Source organism: Chaetodon auriga, chromosome 17, assembly GCF_051107435.1.
Source record: "Chaetodon auriga isolate fChaAug3 chromosome 17, fChaAug3.hap1, whole genome shotgun sequence".
In the NCBI taxonomy this organism is placed as follows: domain Eukaryota; kingdom Metazoa; phylum Chordata; class Actinopteri; order Chaetodontiformes; family Chaetodontidae; genus Chaetodon; species Chaetodon auriga.
In genome coordinates, this window is record NC_135090.1 from 23963740 (window position 1) to 23982372 (window position 18633).

Consider the following 18633-nt stretch of genomic DNA (forward strand, 5'->3'; position numbering starts at 1 on the left):
CTTTTAGATCCAAGTGGAGTCATCAGAGGAGGAAAAGTGAAATGACCGCACAGCTGTGAACTGTCATCAACGCAAAAAGCACAGAAAAGCATTAAAAAGACAGATGCATCAGTTTATTCATGTGAAAAAAATGTCCAAAAAGTCCAAAAAGCTGCTGCTGGACTGACTTGGATCACATTTTAAATCCTTGAACTGAACTGCTCCTTTCTGTATCGTCTGGCAGAAAATAAGAATTATTTCATAGCAATAAATGAAAAAGGAGATTTTTATTCCTCAGCAGAACAAACTAGAGTAGTTTTAAAGGATCAGGATCATTTTTAAAAACACGTTATTAAAACCTGTTGGCCCGTTTAGATTTAACTATCCGAGCGTCGCTGACCTGAGCTCTCCAGGCAGGAATGCGCCTGCTCTCCGCGCTGATCTCAGACCAGTTGTCCACACCCTCAGTCAGGCTGAGTCTCCGCCGCTCACACTGACCTCAGGTCTGCTCCACAGTGTCGTCAGAGAGCCCGCCCACAGGGAGGTTAACTCACGCTCTGGCTTCCACCTCCGGTGTCGAGGGGCCGCCATTTTTGTACGCGATAAAACACAAAAATAACTCTTTTTAAAATCGTTCTCGGGGGGTGAACACCTGTCAGAATCGGATCTACGTCACGAGACGTAAACTCACGCGAATCTACGAGAAACGAAGGTAAAACAGGCTTAAATTTAACTTGCTAACAGTCTGCATGCATACAGGCTAACGGCTAACACAACTAGCTGGTAAACACCAGCGTCAAAGTGGACACAATGAAGACCACACTTCCGGCCAGGACTTTTAACATAAAATGCTGACTTGGTTGGAAACATTAGCAAACGGCAGAAACCTACTCAAAATGTGATTAAAAATTCAATTATTCAATAACTCCTCAATTATCATCTTTTCACGCAGCTCACACACATTAGCCATGAAGACATGCAGCACATATCACTGTCAGAACATACCTTCATCCAACATTTCTGCCCTTCACATCCAGCCCAAAGACACTGAGAGTTTAACAAACAGTCGGTTGCTAAACACTGAATTGGCAGAATAGCATAATATAAATTGTGAGTCGTTTCAGCTTCACAATTGGAGTATTAACAAACTGTGTCCCATGTCAAAGTCCTGAATATCTCTGGATTTTGGATCTTTGGGGGAACAAGACCTTTAAATAGGTCAATATCAGCCATTAAATTTATTACCGAACCATCTCTCTACGGAAGAAATGACAGCTCAGCGCAGTTACAGTAATAATCTCCGTAGACAACATATTGTATCTGACGGGATACACTTTATGCTCTTGCTTTGAAAGCTACGTCCACAACATCCGGGCGCGTACGGGCCGCCTCTCGCTAACTTGCTGCCGTAAACAAGCCTGGAGGAGCCAGACGAGCCGCAGTGACGCCTTATGTGCATGTTTTGCGCATTGTGATTTAAAGTTAGCATATAACTGTCCTGTTTGTACGAAACGCAAAGTGATAAAACCGCAGAAAGCCTTCAGGGCGGGATTTGTTCTGTGTAGCCGGCTAGCGTGCTACCATTAGCAGCGAGGAGCACTCCGGCTGGCTCGTTACAAACCTGGACGCGGTAAGTCACTGCTCTGTTTCTTCCAGACGAACAAAACGACGCGTTTCTTCGTATTCGTGTGCGGAAAAAATCACCAGAATCAGGCGACATGGTTGAAAGGTTTCATCTGTCAAATCTGAAGGCGGTTTGACGGCGCGCGCTCGAAGAATGCTAGTTAACCGGATGTGGAAGTAGTTTTTTCTCCGTGTGTAAAATAGGAAATTTCTCTCTGACTTCCCCCGGAAAACCAACAACTTAATATCAAACGGTTTCCTGTCTGTGTTGCTGTAAATGTTTTGGTGGAGCAGCTCGAGGCCTTTAACGTTTTTGGTGTAAAATAAGGGCACGGAGAGGGGAGACGGGGGTACGTGGCACATGGCGGACTCTTTTCTGCCATGAAGGCGCGTAAAATGGCTCCTCGGCCGCGGAGTGAAAATCCTCGACCGACTCCGCTGTTCTTCAGTCAGCAGTGCTGTGTGTCTCTTGGGTTCCATTATCGGACACACAGTCAGGCTAACTTGCCTAGCTTTGGACACTTTTCCAATAAAAGAAAACCATTGTGTCCAGTTCGCCTGCAAACACACACCAGTGCTACACGTTTAAAACCAGCACCGTTTGTTAATTTGGAAGTTAGTTTCAGTGTTTGAGTGTTTTCTATGTGCGCAGCGGCCAAAACAATCTCTAAGTTTGAATCCATTATCGGACAGACGTGGGTTGTGTTGTTTTCGTAGTTTAAAGACGAGCTGATCGGATGAGAATCGTAAGTCTGCCGACACAATATCGCATTTGTGTCGCTAAACCCAAACGAAACATGTCCAAACTCTCATAACTTATGACTCATAGTTTTACCAAATTTAAAAAAACCTGTGTCGAGGCGGGGACCTGTCCGATAATGGACGCCAGCCCTTAGCCTCTGAAACGTGTTATTTCTTCTCACACTTTGATGAACCATCAGCTCAGAATCTGTCGCTGAAGCCATGAAGGCAACAAACTGAGCAGATGTTCAGATTTCTAAGTTTGAACTGATTTATTTTGTGGTTATTTTCATCATTAGTTTGTGATTGTTTTTCCTGATTTACCCATTAATCATTTTAGTCCATAATGCCAGAAAACAGCCAAAAATGTTTAGATTGACGGATTTTAGACAAACTGTCTCTGTCATTGAAAGCAGACCTGAGATCATCCTGAAAAGGTCATTCGTGTTTTTATCGTCGTCACCGAACGACAGATGAGTTTTTCAGATTCTGACGAACTCAAACCGTCTTAACGTTGAATCACCTCACAGCATGTTTGTGACATTTGTTTGTTTGTTTTGCAGCTTCACTGTTTGTGTGGCTGATTGTTTGTGTGTTTGTTAGAATAAAGTGTCAAACTGATTGTTTGTTAAAATAACGTGTTCGATGTTCGTGTCAGATGTCGTTGGTGGACCTCGGGAAGCGTCTGCTGGAGGCGGCTCGCAAAGGTCAAGACGATGAGGTCAGAAACCTGATGGCCAACGGAGCGCCGTTCACCACCGACTGGGTGAGACTCCGTCACTCGTGTCCTCTGATGTCTCAGCTGGTGTCCATCATTTCAGACCGTCTGTGTGTTTCCATGACAACAACAGCAGCTTCACGGCGAGGGAAGATGTCACATGACGGCTTAAACACAGCTGATCAAAAGTCACAAGCCTGCAGAGTGAAAGGAACTGTTAGCCTGTTAGCTTAGCATCAAACTCAGACAGATAACAGCTGTGTTTCTTCTTCAGAGTTGAACAGCTTGTTGAAACCTGTGAACGTCTGAACTTTAAGAGGCGATGCAGGAAAAAAAAGCTTTTTTCCTGAGCAGGACTCGGCGTCTGTCTCGTCCTCATTTCATCCCAGAATAAACTGTTTATCTGTTTTGGGTTTTTGTTTTTGGTCGGTTCTAAGCAGTTTGGATGTCTGGAGACATTTTGGGTTTGAGTTTTAGTGTTTTTGGGGAAGTAAATCAGCTGTTGTGTCCTTCCTGTCCTCCTCATCACTGTTGTTGGACAGATGAAGCCTGAGCAGATGTAAAGTCACATGTCTCTGTGTGTCCTGCAGCTGGGGACGTCCCCCCTCCACCTGGCCGCTCAGCACGGTCATTACTCCACCGCCGACGTCCTCCTGAGAGCTGGCGTCAGCAGGGACGCCCGCACCAAAGTGGACAGGACGCCGCTGCACATGGCCGCCGCCGAGGGACACACAGTCATCGTGGAGCTGCTGGTCCGGGTGAGACGTTCACAACACACACGACTAACAAACAGCACAGCAGAGTCACTGACCTGTGTAACATCACGGGGTCAAAGGTCAGTAGCAGCTACACAGACGAGTCACAGCGACGACGACATGCGTTCACTGAAGGACGAAGACGAACCAATCGTAGCAGCCACTCAGCGTACACAAAAAATACTCCTATAACAATACTTGAAGTACTTGTACTTCGTCCTCCACAGTGCATTGAGTTCTGTGTTTAACTTTCAGAGCGGCGCCGACATCAACGCCAAAGACATGCTGAAGATGACGGCTCTTCACTGGGCGGCGCAGCACGGCCATCATGGCGTGGCCGAGACGCTCATCAAACACGGAGCCGACGTTCACGCGCTCAGCAAGTTCGACAAGACGCCGTTCGACATCGCCGTCGACATCCAGAACACGGAGCTGATGCTGCTGCTGCAGGTGAGAGAGAGTGAAACACCCAGACTGACCTCTGACCTGTGGCTTCACTGGTAAAGCTCTCTCCTTATTGGCTGCTGGAGAGTTTTTGTTTTTCCACCTTATCTGTTGCTGTTGTGCCGCTTTACTGTAACAGGTGAATAAATAAAGTCTTATCTTTGTGCAGTGATGGAGTCGGATTCTGTCGTCCAATCACTGATCTCTAATCAAGTCTAATTTTTTTTACACTGTTTGATGATGATGATGATGATGATGTGTGTGTGTGTGTAGGAGGGCATGCAGAACCAGGTGAATATGAACCAGGTGAACATGAACCAGGTGAGCATGAACGTGGAAACCAGCACCACCACTAATCAGCCACAGTTCATCATCCAGGGAATACCTGCCATACAGGGGGGCGTGGTCAACCTGGCCGAGCTGCTCAACAAGGCCAGTGCAGGTATGGCCGGGTGAAAAGGGTCCCCGAACGTGTCACCGTGTCCTGTGCAGGTGTCACCTTTGTGTCTCTGTGTTTCAGGTGACTCAGAGGAAGCAATGGCCGCCAGCGCTCTGGACTCCAACATCCAGCACGCCGCCGTTGTCAATGAGGGGGGCCAGAGGGTCATCACCATAGTAACAGACCAGCACGGCAACCTGCAGACCACCGGAGGGATGGCGCCGCCATTCTTCGTCACCATGCAGCACGGACAGCAGAGTACGAACGACACACCAGACCTTCAGCCAGGGTCCAACCCACGCTCTCACCACTAACCTGTGTGTGTGTGTGTGTGTGTGTGTGTGTGTGTGTGTGTGTGTCTGTCTGTCTGTCTGTCTGTCTTTCTGTGTGTGTGTGTGTGTGTGTGTGTGTGTGTGTGTGTGTGTGTGTTTGCAGTGCTGGCGGTGCCGGCAAACACTGTGACAGAGGAGGTGGTGACGGAGGATCCTCAGCCTCAGCCACCCTCCAGGAAGAGGAAGCTGGAGGTGACCAACAATCACAGCGACACAGGAGAGACGGTGAGCATGACCTCCTCTTCCACCTCCTCCTCCTCTTGCTCTTCTTTATCTTCACCTTCATCTTCTTCTCCTCCAGGAGCTGTTGCAGAGGCAGCTGCAGGAGGCCAACAGGAAGGCACAGGAGTACCGGCAGCAGCTGCTGCGTAAGGAGCAGGAGGCGGAGGAGTATCGTATCAAACTGGAGGCCATGTCCCAAAGTCAGGCCAACAGCACCAACGCCAACACCGCCGGCACCAACGCCGCCGCCAGCGCCGCCAGCCCTGAGGAGGTGGTGGGAGGGGACGAGGACGAGGAGGAGGCCGCGGCCGGCATGGTGGAGGAGGAGGGAGAGATGGTGGTGCTGCAGGAGGGAGGGATCATCATGGAGGGGGAGGAGGGTCAGGTGACGCTGGTGGAGACTGGGGGAGAGACGACGGAGGTTAGCTCCTAACAGAGAGGGGAGTGGGAGGAGGAGGAGGGGTGAGGAGGGGGTGACACGCTGACAAAAAGACAGATCATAACAGGAGGTGGTTGGTTTGACTCGCACTGATTTGCATCCATTTAACTGGTGTGCTGGAGAAGGAGGGCCACAGCAGGATGGCTCCATTTTGAGTCCCCAAAAACCACCAGAGGAAAAACAAAATGGCTTCCCAAGAACAGAATGAGGAAGCAGGAGATTGAAAACAGTGTAAACAAACGAGGAGTTTAATCCTGCACTATTTGGAATCCCTGAATGACTAAATACCAAGACTTCAGAGAGGGACACAAAATGACCTTCAGAAAGACAACGTGGCAGGACAAAGACAGACGGAGGTCCAAACACCATGGAGCAGTTGAGCTGTGCACCATTTTGAATACCTGAAAGATTTGATAACATGTCAGAGAGGAGGAGCAAAATGGCTTCCCCAAAAAGACAAAACAGAGAAAGAGAACGAACAAGGAGGAAGCAGACGGCAGAGGAAGAGGATAAATTCACACATTTACTTTTTTTCTCGTAACCTCAGTCAGCGATCCCGTCAGGCAGCCTCGTCTGATCCCCCATCATCGCCGTAACACCACATTTGGCTTCCCCGTTCGACTGAACCTGAGGAGGACCGTTTCAGTGTGCCAGGTTAATGTGTCCCTGTGAGTAGACGGTCCCCTGTGGACCTGTTTCTGTCCCCTCATGTCCATTTGTTTTGTCAGTGGCTTGTTTTTATTGGGTGAATCCCTGAACATCACGTGTTAGTCTGAAGCCTTCAGGACCCGGTCTTGGTAGACCGGGTCCATGTTTGAACAGAGTCTCAAAGCCACCGCAGCTTTTGAGGCTCGACCGGACACTACGAGAACTCTGCTCTCTGCTTCGGCCATGTTGTTTTTGATGTTTCTAATCTGTTTTTCATGTTTAAAGTGGAACGAACTAATGGGAGTTCTCTGAAAAACATTTGTTTCCCAAAAATCAACCCAAAAGTGAGCGAGGAAGCCGGATGGCCTCAGCCGAAGCGAAGGGAATCATCATGGGACATTTGAATGGAGGAAACCTCTCGGCTCGTCCCTGAAGTCCGGACAGGAGCTGAAGTGGGTCCATCATGGAAACGTAAACTCGCTCTTTGTTCTCCGTCGTCAGGCGGTTGAAGGCTTGTTGGGTCGATGCGGGCTCAGTCCGTCAACGTTTGACCTGTTTTCATTCGAATGTGTCAGAAATGACTAAAATCTAAATTGCTGCCTTTTAGCAAAACTTTCCAGATAATTGTCATCACCTGTGAGCGTTTGCTGATCTCTGCCTTCAGAAGTCACTCTGCATGTTTTAGCTCTTTTATTCCACATTAGTGTTTTACAGGCCTGCTGAGCTGCTGCTGTCCTTCAGGGACACCTGTCGTCTTCTGTCCTTCTGGTCAAAGCCACGTTGTCCTCACGTAGTACTTGAACGTTTGGTCATCTGTGCCACATGAGGGCAGAATAAACTGTAGGAGAGTTTGCTGTATGTTACGTACAGTTTTATCACATGACCTGCAGCACCGGGGGCCTTTGGGGTCCCTGCGGGTCCAGATCTTTGGCTTGTCTGTAATCTGGCCTGAATGGTTCATGTTAGCATAATGACCTCTGACAGTCCATCAGTTCTTCTATTGACCGAAGGCTGAACAAAGACGAGAACGAAGCTTTTCAAACACCCTCAGTCCTGGTTTGGTCCGGTTTCCTGTCCTGGTTCAGTGGGAGCAGTTCTTGATGATTACCTGTCTGCTGACAGACTCACCTGTGTCCCTTCCTGCTCTGATCAGTGATTCTGCATCATTTCAGTTGAGTATGATAGTTATTTTTATAAACTCAGCGAAGCCAACCTTTTTCTATGTACATATAAAGTTGTATTTTTTTAACTACCTGAATGCTTCACCATGATGATGATGATGATGATGATGGCAGCCTGCATTGGTAATCTGAAATATAAACACTTGTTTTTTTTGAATAACTTCTTTGTTGTACGTTTGATGCTTTCACACAATGACACCTGGACTCGGCGTGAGGCGTTCAGGTACGTTCAGGTGTTCAGTGGTGCTCCACGACTCAGAGTTCTGACGCCAGCGTCATTCTTTAAGTCGTTTCTTTACCCATCGCCTCCGTCCACGCTTTGTGAAAACGTGTAAAAAAAAAAAAAAAAGAAGAAATGTGATAAAAATGAAAGCAGAACTCAACAAAAAGAGGAAAAAATGAACAGAAATCATTAAAGCAGTGAACATCTGTCGCGAGTCGGATCAAAGACAAGTTGGTCAAACTTCACTTTAACTTTGAAAGTTAAAATAAAATGTCATCAGAGCAGCTGCTGGTCCTGGACGGACCTTTGACCTCAGCTCCATCCACGTTTTGGACTTTGAAAATTAACATTTGCTTCCGGTGAATTTCCTTTCAATTCATTAAACACAAACTAACTAAAAAATAAAATCTGAACACAAAACTATCAACTGTGACTTTTCAGGTTTGAATCAGACAAAATAAACTGGCTGATGAATATTCTATATGTCACATGATGACAACTGAGCAAACTACATCCAGTGAGGAAGACTGGGGGAGAAAAGTTAGTAAGTGGACCTTTAATGAACTTTCTGCTTGTTTAATGTTTTTCTTTTATCCAACATGAAAAGTTCTTCGTTGATCTTTGAAACAGCAGCTTCAAAGGTCTCTGCCACATTTCAGAGCGTCTGCAGATCACAGAGATATTTCCATGAGAATGAGAAACTCCATCTGCTTTGACAGATTGTGTGATGCGACTGAAAGCTCCAGAACAGACACTAAATGGACGTTATGGTTTTATCAGCCTCTCACGCTCCACTCGTGACCAATATGTTTGAGTTAAAGACAATTCCAGTTTTATGTCAGTAAAGATTCTGGTAGTGATCAGTCTGATTGATTGATTGATTGATTGATTGATGGAGGAGAAGCAGTGTCAGTCTAATCTCAGCTGCGTTAGCTCCTGCAGCTTCAGTGTATTTTGTCATGAACAGTTTATTTCCTCAGTCTTTCTGTTGAGTTGAAACGTTGCTGAGGTTTTCTGTCCCTCTCTGCTCTACCTGACGACAAAGTTTGAAGATTAATTCATTTGAAGAAATATCGCTTCATTTCTTCATATTTAACTACAGCTCCCATGAGGCTTTTGCAGGCTGCCGCTGGCTTTTGGGATATTACCGCCCAACTTGTGGATTATGGCCGATCAGTCCTGAGTGACGTGCACACCGTCCAATTGGCGGTGGCGGAGTGGCACGCGGCCAACCCCGTGCAGCGGGAGGCGTGGCCGAAGGGGAGGGGGCAGGGCGCGAGGTATCATGGAGGATCAGTAGGCAAACTGTAGCCATCAGAGGAGAGCAGCTACTGTTCTGATCCCCGGGACTTTCTCAACTGTTCACCGCCCGCTTTTTAATCACCTCAGCCGAAAGCTTTGAGAATGGACATGAAGAAGAGGATCACTTTAGAGCTGCGGAACAGGAGCCCGGCGGAGGTGAGCCTCTTTCGTTTTAATAACATTTTAATTGTTGCCTGAAATAGCCCGGGAGGTGATGTGCGACCGGAGCCTGGCTGGCTGCTCCGCCTCGCTCAGCACATGCTGTCCGCTTAACGTTACTGAAAACACCGCGAACGGCAAGTTTGCTTTCGGACATTCGGTACACTGAAGCTCGGGTCGGGTTCTAGTTTGATAAACTACCGCCGGCACGTCGGTCACCCTCAGATATCCCAGATGGATGTGGAAGCATCTGAGCGGCTCCGTCCGCCCGCCCCCTCCTCCTCTCCGGTGAAATCCCTTCAGTCAGGGCGGCTCAGCGGACACAAATTAAACCATCAAAACGCTTCAGCCGGAGCCCAGTTTACGGTTCTTAACCCGTCGGAGCGCTTAGCTCGTCCAAACGGCTCCTTTTGCTCCGTTCTGCCTACATTTAAAAACCCCTCCACGCACTAACGACGTGTAAGTTAACTTTTAATCAGTCACCGGCCGCTCGGAGGAACTCGACTTTATCGGAAAACACCACATAAAAACACAGAACAAATAAGAGACAGGGTGCGGGTCGTGCGTGTGTCACAGAGCGGTTGTGTGTGCGGGTGAGTCGGGCTGCGGGCAGCTCACGGCGGGCTTTCGTCCCGGAAAAACACTGCGTGTTCACCTCAACAACAACGACGTCTCTCTGCGAGCGGACATCTTATGTCACCAGCGGCTTAAACTTCGACGGAAATGTCTCCTCTGCTCACATGTATCAAACTTCTCTTCGCTAAATTCACTTTGGAGCTCTTTTTAGCGTCGTTTTTTAGGCTTTTGTCGACATTTCCGTGCGACCCTGCGCGGTGGCGGACGCGGGGCGCGCGGAGGTCGGTCACACAGACATTTTGAGCGGGGAGCTCGTGCTCGACAGTAACGCGTTACCGATTTAACGTTACAGAAAGCGGATTAGCGGCTCTCTCGACGGGAAATTGTTTTAATATCGACGAAGCTTTCTAATCCACGACTGTTGAAACACGCCAGAGAAGTCGCGTTACACTGCGGGTCGTTACTGTATTCTGATTACCGTGTAACGAGGACTTTTGTTTGTATAACTGCGTCGTAACGAATCAAAATGGCGTTACTCGACGAGGCTTTAAAGTAAAACAGATTTACTGTCTGTAGTTCAAACACGGTGCTTCGTTCCTTTCTCATTAAAACGAATGTAACTGTCAGGATCTACACACCGACACGATGTGACGCCTGTTAGCGCGTGTGTGTGTGAGTGAGAGAGAGAGAGAAGTTATATAACCGCTTGCCAGCCACAGCTACAGTTAAATAACACACACGCACACACGGTGCTCACGGTTCACACTCATCCAGCAGACAACTTGCTGGTGTCATGTTTTATGAATTGGGGGATGCCGACAGATGGTGAGTGTGGAGGCTGAAGACAACCCCCCATCACGCACACACACACACACACAGCGCACGTAGATTATTGTAGTCTAAACCCCCACCCCTAAACCCCCGCGCACACACACACACACACACACACACACACACACACTCGAGGTGATGGTGGTGCTGCTGGTCTCCATTGATGCCTGCTGGCCTGCAGCTGAAGCTCTGCTCTGTGAGGATCTGCTGGTTATATAAGCAGAAGAACCAGAGGAACTCTGGGAAATAAAAGCGTCCGCGGCCTGAACAAAGTCCTCCACAGGCCAGACTCTCAGCATCAGTCTGCTGTGTGTGAATACTGCAGCAGGACGAGCGTCGCCATGTTTGATCGTTTAAACATCAAAATTAAGGCTGAGACAAATCAATTAATCGATTTGATCATTAGCGGAAAATAAACTCATTTTAGCATAACTGCAGTATTTGAATACACCATACAGAACAATATACTTCTGTGTATTACTGTTATACTCAGTATAGACATGTGCATGTGTAGATGAGGATGTGGCTGATCAATCAACACTGAAACTGAGTTTAACAAACCCAACGACGATTGATCAGCAGACCGTCAGCCTCTGTTTGAAGTGTAGAGTTTCTCTTTTTCCTATAAATCTGATTCCAAAAGAACAGTTTACTGAGACGTTTCTGACACTTACAAGAGTGATTTTATTCTTATTATTTAGAGAGTTTTATTTCCAGAACCAATGCTTAATCTTTGGATAAACCAAATGAATCAATAATAGAAATAATCCATCAGAGCCTCAGTGGAGGAGAGCTGGATACGATAGGCTGAGGCACCTGTCAGTCAAAACAGGTTTAATATCCATGAAGGAGGTGTTTGTTCTGACCTCTGCCTTCAGAGCTGAGCCTGTTAAAAGTTCATTCACTTCAACGAGGGCTGCAGTTATTATTGATTAATGTGGAAACTATTGTCTCTTTGTTTCTTTGTTTGTATTTGTCTCTATTGTTACTTTAACTTCCTGTCAGATGTGACCGAAGCAGCAAATCCTCACATTTAAAGGAGCTTCAGGCTGAGAATGTTTGATGTTTTGGCATGAAAAATGAGTGAAACCAGTCATTGATTACGATCAGTTGATCAACAGACTGATTGTTTGAGCTCTGAGTTGATGGGGAGCCTCTGGTGGACGTTGGAGGAACTGCAGGTTTAAGCTCTTCTGGGTCAAGGTCAGCTTTGATGTCGTTACACAACACAGACCGCACACAGAGAGACATGTTCAGAGGGCAGGAAGGACGGACCGCATCGAAGCTCTTCGCACACCGTCCGTCTGTCTGACTGACTGTCCATCCGTCTGTCTGTCAGATCGCAGAGCTGGTTGTCGATAACAGTCGCTCTGCAGACGGGGAGGTTGAGGGTCTGACAGACGCGTTCACGGAGCTCGAGTTCCTCAGTATGGTCAACGTGGGTCTGAGCTCGCTGGCAAAACTGCCCTCACTGCCCAAACTACGCAAGGTAACACACACACACACACCCAGACAATGTGATGCTGCCAGCTTTTTTCCTGTCTTTCCTCATTAATGTTGAGTGATGGTCGAAAGATCTGAAGAACACACCTGATGTACACATTGGGCCCACTTCAAAGATCTCCTCATGCTCATCCTCCTTTCTTCAGCATCACACTGATCCAGTCTGTACATCCATGAGCACACAGCTAACAGGAGCTGCTAACAGGAGCAGCCTGTGAGGAGCAGCAGCTCCTCCTGCAGCCGACAGTTCAACACATCTGAGGAGCCTCTGTGACCTCACTGTCCTGTTGTTTCTGTCATCTTATTGGTCCCAGATAGGCTTATATGTGTTGTGCTAGCGTGTTAGCATGTTAGCATCTATCAGAGTGTTCACACTGAGCTGATAAATCGCAGCAGAAGAACTTCAGATGGGTCTGAATGTTTCTCGCTGAGTATTTTTCCAGAAGTTTTCCTCTGCTGATCAAACTGTTGTTTGTTGTTGTTTGTGTGTCGATCAGCTGGAGTTGAGTGACAACAACCTGTCCGGGTCTCTGGAGACGCTGTCAGAGAAATGTCCCAACCTGACCTACCTCAACCTGAGCGGCAACAAGATCAAAGAGCTGAGCAACGTGGAGGCGCTGGTCAGAACGTGCATACACATGTGCACGCACGCACACACATGTACACACGCACACCTGTCCTGGAGCTCTTTGTAGTGGCTAACATGCGAACACAATGTTTCCTGCTACAGCAAAACCTGAAGAGCCTGCAGAGCCTGGACCTGTTCAACTGTGAGATCACGTCTCTGGAGGACTACAGGGAGAGCGTGTTCGAGCTGCTGCCTCAGGTGACCTACCTGGACGGCTTCGACCAGGAGGACAACGAGGCGCCCGACTCCGAGGCCGACGACGAAGGTGGGGCGCGGCCGTTTACAGAGCCGGCGGTACATACTCAGCCGTAACCCTCCCGGTCGGTCTGAACCTGATCTCTGTTTCCAGATGAGGACGGCGAGGACGGGGCGGGGCCGACGGGCGACTACGACGAGGAGGACGACGAAGAGGAGGATGAGGACGGCTCGGAGGGAGGAGAGGTGGGGCTGAGCTTTCAAGTGAACCGGGGCGATCAGGTGGGCAACTCAGGCTTCGGCCTGCGGGTCAATCCACCGCCGGCTCAGACACAGGCCTGCTTAACTTCCCAGAACGCACCTCTGCCAGGCAGAGAACAGGCAGGTGACTTGACTTAAACGCACAGTATGTAACATTTACAATGTCTGAAAACAACCAGAGGACACGATCGAGACACCAGAGAAACAGCAAAAACTCCCATGATGCCTCTGTGCTTCATGATGTCATCGATTGGTTTCAGTGCTTTGATTGACAGACTCATAGCAGCAGAAGTGAAACACCTTCACCTGTACCTGATCCGGTTTCCCCTCACTGAGTCAAACCTCTGAATGAGATCCAGACCTGGTCCTGGTCTGATCTGAGCCGGTTCCTTGGATTGACCTCAGGTGTGACATCAGGTGTGACATGTTCTTGACCAGGTTCAGCACCAACATGGCCGCCTCTGAGGACGACTCTGGTCAACAGGAAGGTTTTTATTATTTCAAAATAAAACGCTTCTTTTACTGTTTCTAAAATTTTGGAAAGTTTTCAGTCTTTTAAATTTTTTGAAAAATTGATTAAATTCTAAAATCTGTTTTTGAGGTTTTTTACATTTTAAAATGTCTTTTTTTAAAGCAGGAAAAATTGAAGTCAATTTTGAATTTTAAAATCTTTTTATGTTTTCTGTGCAGGAAAAACAGGCGTTCGTCTTTTCTCTCGTTTACATTTTGAACGTGTTTTCTGAGCGCGGCGCCGTCAGAGTCGGTCTGGTGGAGGTCAGCCTGGTCGCTGTGACGTGATGAGTAGTTCTAGAGCTTCATTGGCATTCTGAAATTTCATTCATTCTGAAATTTCCCCTCGCGGGACAAATAAAGGAATATTGATTGATTGATTGGCATCGTCCAATCAGCGACTAGCTGCTTCTTCCAGCTCTGTGTCTTTTATTTTGAAAGTATTGACTGTCTGTAGACACTGAGTTGAAACTCTTCTTCTTCACTGCTTCATCTCAGGAGGACGACGAAGACGAAGATGACTATGCAGAGGAGGAGGAGGAAGGTGAGTGAAGCGTCATGGGATTTTTGCGGGCTGTGCAGCGCCTTGTATTTGGTGGGGATCCCGTGGGTCTCCTCTGATTGGTCGGTTCTGTCTCTCTGTGCAGACGATCAGGCGGGCGCTCAGGGACAGAAGAGGAAGAGAGACGCGGACGACGAAGGCGAGGATGACGACGACGACGAAGACGACTAGTCCTCCGGCTGACGGTGGTCTGCGTGTCGTCCTGTCCTGTTTCTGTCCGTCTCAGTCCACCTCCGGACCCGACCTCCGCCAGAAAACTCCAAACAGCAGCGACAGCAGCGACAGGAACAGTGTGATCTGTTAGCGTCTCACGTCTTTATTTAGATAATATATAAGAAGATTATCAGAGCTGAAGGTCCAACAGCTTCCCTTTTAAGACCTGCGTCACAGTCAAACTCTCCGTCCGTCCGTCCGTCTGTAAGTCCGTCTCCACTCCACGTCCTGACCTCTGGTCCTGGTCTAAACGTCTCATGGTGACTGAGGTTTGGCAGCAGATTTATCAGCCGCAGAACTTCCTGAATAACGAATGATGTCTCATGTCTCTCTCTCCGGACCGGTTTTTGTCTCCACGGTCGGCTCTTCCTGTTCGTGCCAGGCCGCTGCTGATTGGCCCACAGAATTCATCAGGTGTATTTCCTGCTTCAGGGACTGGCTGGTGAACCAACGAGCTTCCTGTCGTAGATTTCAGCTTCAGTCCAGTTCAGACAGCAAACAACGCCCCCCCCCCCAAATACACAAACAGGCTGGTTTGATGTCACCTGTGTTACCATGGCGTTCACAGATCAGAACATCGGTTCAGTTCCGGGGTCTGCGGTTCTATAGTCTGTGATTCTGTTTGAGTCCCCTGGAACCAGACTGAGATCCTCAGACCGCCTCAGCGCAGGTGTTCAGTCCACACAGGTCCAACAAAACCAGAGGCTCAGAGTGAAGTTACCTGAGATCTCACCTGTTGTCTGTTATCAGTAAACAGGTCTGAGATCAGGTGTGAGCCCTCCTTTCATCTCACCTGTCCTGAGACCAGCTGCTCTGAGGCTGTGGGACTCTTCTGGTCTGTTCAGTTTCAAAACCACCAAAGTCCTGAGTTTACCTGAAGTGAAGCAGAAACCTCACCTGTCGTATCAGGAGCCTCCTCCTCCTCCTCCTCCTCCTCCTCCTCCTTCTCCTTCTTCTCCTCCTTCTCCTCCTCCTTCTTCCAACAGGAAGTGTGTGCGTTCTCAGGAGAGCCGGCCAGTTTCTGAGCCTTCGTCATATCACTGTCAGACCGACAGTCCACATCAAACCTGATCCGACGTTCACGAAACGATCAGAACTCTGGACTCGTCTGGACTCTGAGCGGCGAGCAGCGCTCCCCTTCAGGACCTCAGCGTGTCCAACACCCAATCAGGGACGCCACACGTTCCTGTTCAGGATCTTCATCGTCACCTTTGAACCCTCATCGTCCCTGAACTGGATGAATAGTGATCACATGGACTCTGCTGTCTCTGCCCTTCTCACCTTAGAACCAAGCAGACCTACTGTAGAGGTAATACTACCACGACATCCCCGCGTGTGTTTGATTTATTGTTGGGCTTTTCCAGGAAGGTTGGGGCGGGTGGTGTTAGCGCTGACATGGGTTTTTGTTTTTAGTTGTTTTTTGTCCCTGAGCAGCAGCTGTTTTAGTTTGATGTAGTTTGACGTGGAAGCCCGTCCCCTCGTGATGTTCGGACCACCGCCGTGTCTCGCCTCAGGCTCCGCCTCCAAAATACCTGCACCTGCAGCTCTTCAAAAAGTTTACGTCCATCAGCAGGTAGAAATTCACCCAAAGTCAGATTAAATCCAGAAACTTAAATCTGGTGCTTTTCACGTTGGTAACGAGTCTTCAGCTGCTCGTCTCGTCTTGTCTCGTCACGTCACGTCGACGCCAGGCTTCTTACTTTCTATTGGTCCACTTCCTGTGATGATTCACCTGAGCCATCAACACCTGAACACGTTGAACACCTGATTCTCTGCTGGCACGAGCTGCCAAACGTCCCCTGAATGCAGCATGACAGTGAGAGGTGTGCAGTGCATTCTGGGATATTGAGGACTTGTTGACCCGTTGCCATGGATGGTCTGTGCTGGAGGCGGAGCCTGAAACAAGACACACCTGTTGCATCTGATTCAGGTGTTGCTGCTCTGCGTCGGCTTCTCCGGCCGCAGAGCAGCAACTTGAAAGTCTGGTTTCATCAAAGGGATCAAAGCTGACAGGAAGCAGCGCGATCAGTGATCAGTTAAATCGATTGGTTCTCCAAACAGCAGCGTGTTCAATCCTGTCGCCTCCTGATGAGTCGCTTTGTTCGTCCCGATGATGAAGCTCTGACTTTGAACTAAACTGCTGTAAAGTTTGAGCTTTTCTCTCATTTACACTCTTAAAAACGATGTTTTCCCTCCGTGCTCACGTTGCGTGACGTCGCTGCCGCTGAACGAGGCGATCACATGACGTCGCTGCCGCTGAACGAGGCGATCACATGACGTCGCTGCCGCTGAACGAGGCGATCATGTGACTGTTCAGAAACTGAACTGAACTGATAATAAAACGTCGTTAAATTTGGTTTAATCGCCTTTAACGACGAACTCCAGCGAACATGAGGCAGCCATGTTTTTGTTTGTCTCTGGATCAGGTGTGTTTGGGGCAGCGTCATCTCTCGTTCCAGTAACAGCCAGGTGTGTCTGCAGCAGGTGTGCTGCTGGTTGATGGTGGCTTCCTGCTCGTGTGTGAGGCCTGAACCAATCACCTGCAGGTGAAGCAGCCCTGGGAGGAGCTTACCGTCCGACTTTGACTTCAGACCAGGTTTGGCGATAACAAGACGCCAACGGTGCACCTGACCGCGCCCACACCTGACAGGTGTCAGTGAGCCAGTGAGCGATCACGTCCTCGCTGTAGGGACCGTCCCGGTTGGTGGACTGAACCTCCAGGTGTGGACTCCAGGCGCTGTCACATGATCTAATGAGCCCGTTGTTAGAGGCGCAACGACGCTATCACACCACCTGACAGGTGAGCGGCCTGCAGGCTCCGCTCTCGTGTTCGCCGGACTGGAAATGTCTGGAGGCGGCGCTCATCTCTGCTGTTTTTAAGAGTGTAAAGGTCAAAGGTGGCGCGTGTCCGCCCGCTGAGGTCAGTCTCACTCTGGTTTTTAAGGCAATATTGTAAATAGACTCTCAGCTCAGTTTCAGGTTTGTTTTTATTGTTTTTAATGACTTCAATCATTTTACAGATGTTTCTTGTTTTTCTGCTACGAGGTGATAGTTGACCCACGTCTTTGACCTTTGACCCCGGCTGTTACTGTCCCTCCATCGTCCGTCTGGGGGAACTGTGTCTGACTTTTTGTGTGCTGTAATAAAACATATTGAGGGTTTTGAATTAAAAGAATAAAAAAGCAGAAAGTGTTGTTTTTAAAGTAGTCTGTAGTTTGTTTGTTTGTTTGTCTCCACACTGAACTCAGAGCACGTCAACTTAGACTCAGACTCACCTGAACTCACCTGCACTCACCTCAGACAGTTTTTTGTCCAGACTTTGAGAATTGACTCATAAACAAAATGAAGCAGAGTAGAATCTCTGCGCTCACCTGAACACCTGAACCTGAGGCGCCTCACGCTGGCCTGTCAGACGACGAGCAGGGTCCTGATGCCCGTTGGTGCCCGAGGACTCAAACCGGCAACCTGCAGCTTCCTGTTGGTCTCAGCAGGTGTGTTTGTCTGCAGGTAAGTTTCCTGTTTGAGCAGGTCTCATTCAAACATCAGTTAATACTGGAACATTTAGTCAAGTACTGTAATAAGTACACATTTGAAGTACTTGTACTTTACTTGAGTCTTTTCATGCCACTGTCTGCGTTTACTCTGATTACTTTATCTGACAGCTTTAGTTACTTTACACGTTCAGGTTTTTACTACAGTTTATAAAATCTGATGTTCGAAATATCACACACACACACACACACACACACACACACACCCCTTCCATCTGCTGACGAACATCAATAAAACAGACTCTTCTGGAGAGATGAGGAGGAGGAGGAGGAGGAGGGTGACTGGAGGTAAAGAAGCAGAAAAGAGGAGGAAGAGGAGAGCAGGATGAAACCTGAGAAACGTTTTCGTCCAAAGATCCACTTTATTAAACGAACATCAGATGATTTTCTTCTAATCACTGAGTCTGATGTTAGTTTTGGTTTTCCTGAAAAACTCATAAACATCCTCGAAACCACATTCAGTCATTAATTAGATGGAAAATCAATAACGTGAATAAAATAAAAGGGTTTTATTGTGAAAATCATTTTACTTTTTTTTCCACATTTTCATTTTTCTCCTTTGTTTTGTTTTAATATTTAACAAATTCTCTGTGAGTGT

The 18633-nt window shown here is 48.1% G+C and overlaps 2 protein-coding genes across 6 annotated transcripts; both read left to right on the forward strand.

Moving 5' to 3' along the window:
- The first annotated feature begins 515 nt into the window (after nucleotides 1–515).
- On the forward strand, nucleotides 516–8156 carry gabpb2a (GA binding protein transcription factor subunit beta 2a). 2 transcript variants are annotated; one of them, XM_076754098.1, is made up of 8 exons: nucleotides 516–691; nucleotides 3002–3109; nucleotides 3652–3819; nucleotides 4072–4266; nucleotides 4534–4702; nucleotides 4781–4957; nucleotides 5135–5256; nucleotides 5333–8156. In XM_076754098.1, exons 2-8 carry the CDS (start codon nucleotides 3002–3004, stop codon nucleotides 5684–5686), a joined length of 1293 nt encoding a protein of 430 aa, XP_076610213.1. In that variant the 5' UTR covers nucleotides 516–691; the 3' UTR covers nucleotides 5687–8156. The 2 variants fall into 2 exon arrangements, with proteins under 2 accessions (XP_076610213.1, XP_076610212.1); XM_076754097.1 differs by lacking the exon at nucleotides 516–691 and adding an exon at nucleotides 1242–1609.
- An 828-nt stretch (nucleotides 8157–8984) lies between these two features.
- On the forward strand, nucleotides 8985–17690 carry anp32e (acidic (leucine-rich) nuclear phosphoprotein 32 family, member E). Of its 4 annotated transcripts, none has more exons than XR_013078386.1 (8): nucleotides 9016–9202; nucleotides 11952–12101; nucleotides 12613–12735; nucleotides 12846–13008; nucleotides 13093–13220; nucleotides 14208–14253; nucleotides 14357–16717; nucleotides 16782–17690. XR_013078386.1 is itself a non-coding variant. In XM_076754118.1 (7 exons), the coding sequence occupies exons 1-7, from the start codon at nucleotides 9149–9151 to the stop codon at nucleotides 14440–14442; spliced, it is 750 nt and encodes a 249-aa protein (XP_076610233.1). In that variant the 5' UTR covers nucleotides 8985–9148; the 3' UTR covers nucleotides 14443–17690. The 4 variants fall into 4 exon arrangements, 2 of the variants coding, with proteins under 2 accessions (XP_076610233.1, XP_076610234.1); XR_013078387.1 differs by having other exon boundaries at nucleotides 13093–13184; XM_076754118.1 differs by having other exon boundaries at nucleotides 8985–9202; nucleotides 14357–17690.
- Nucleotides 17691–18633: the final 943 nt, after the last annotated feature.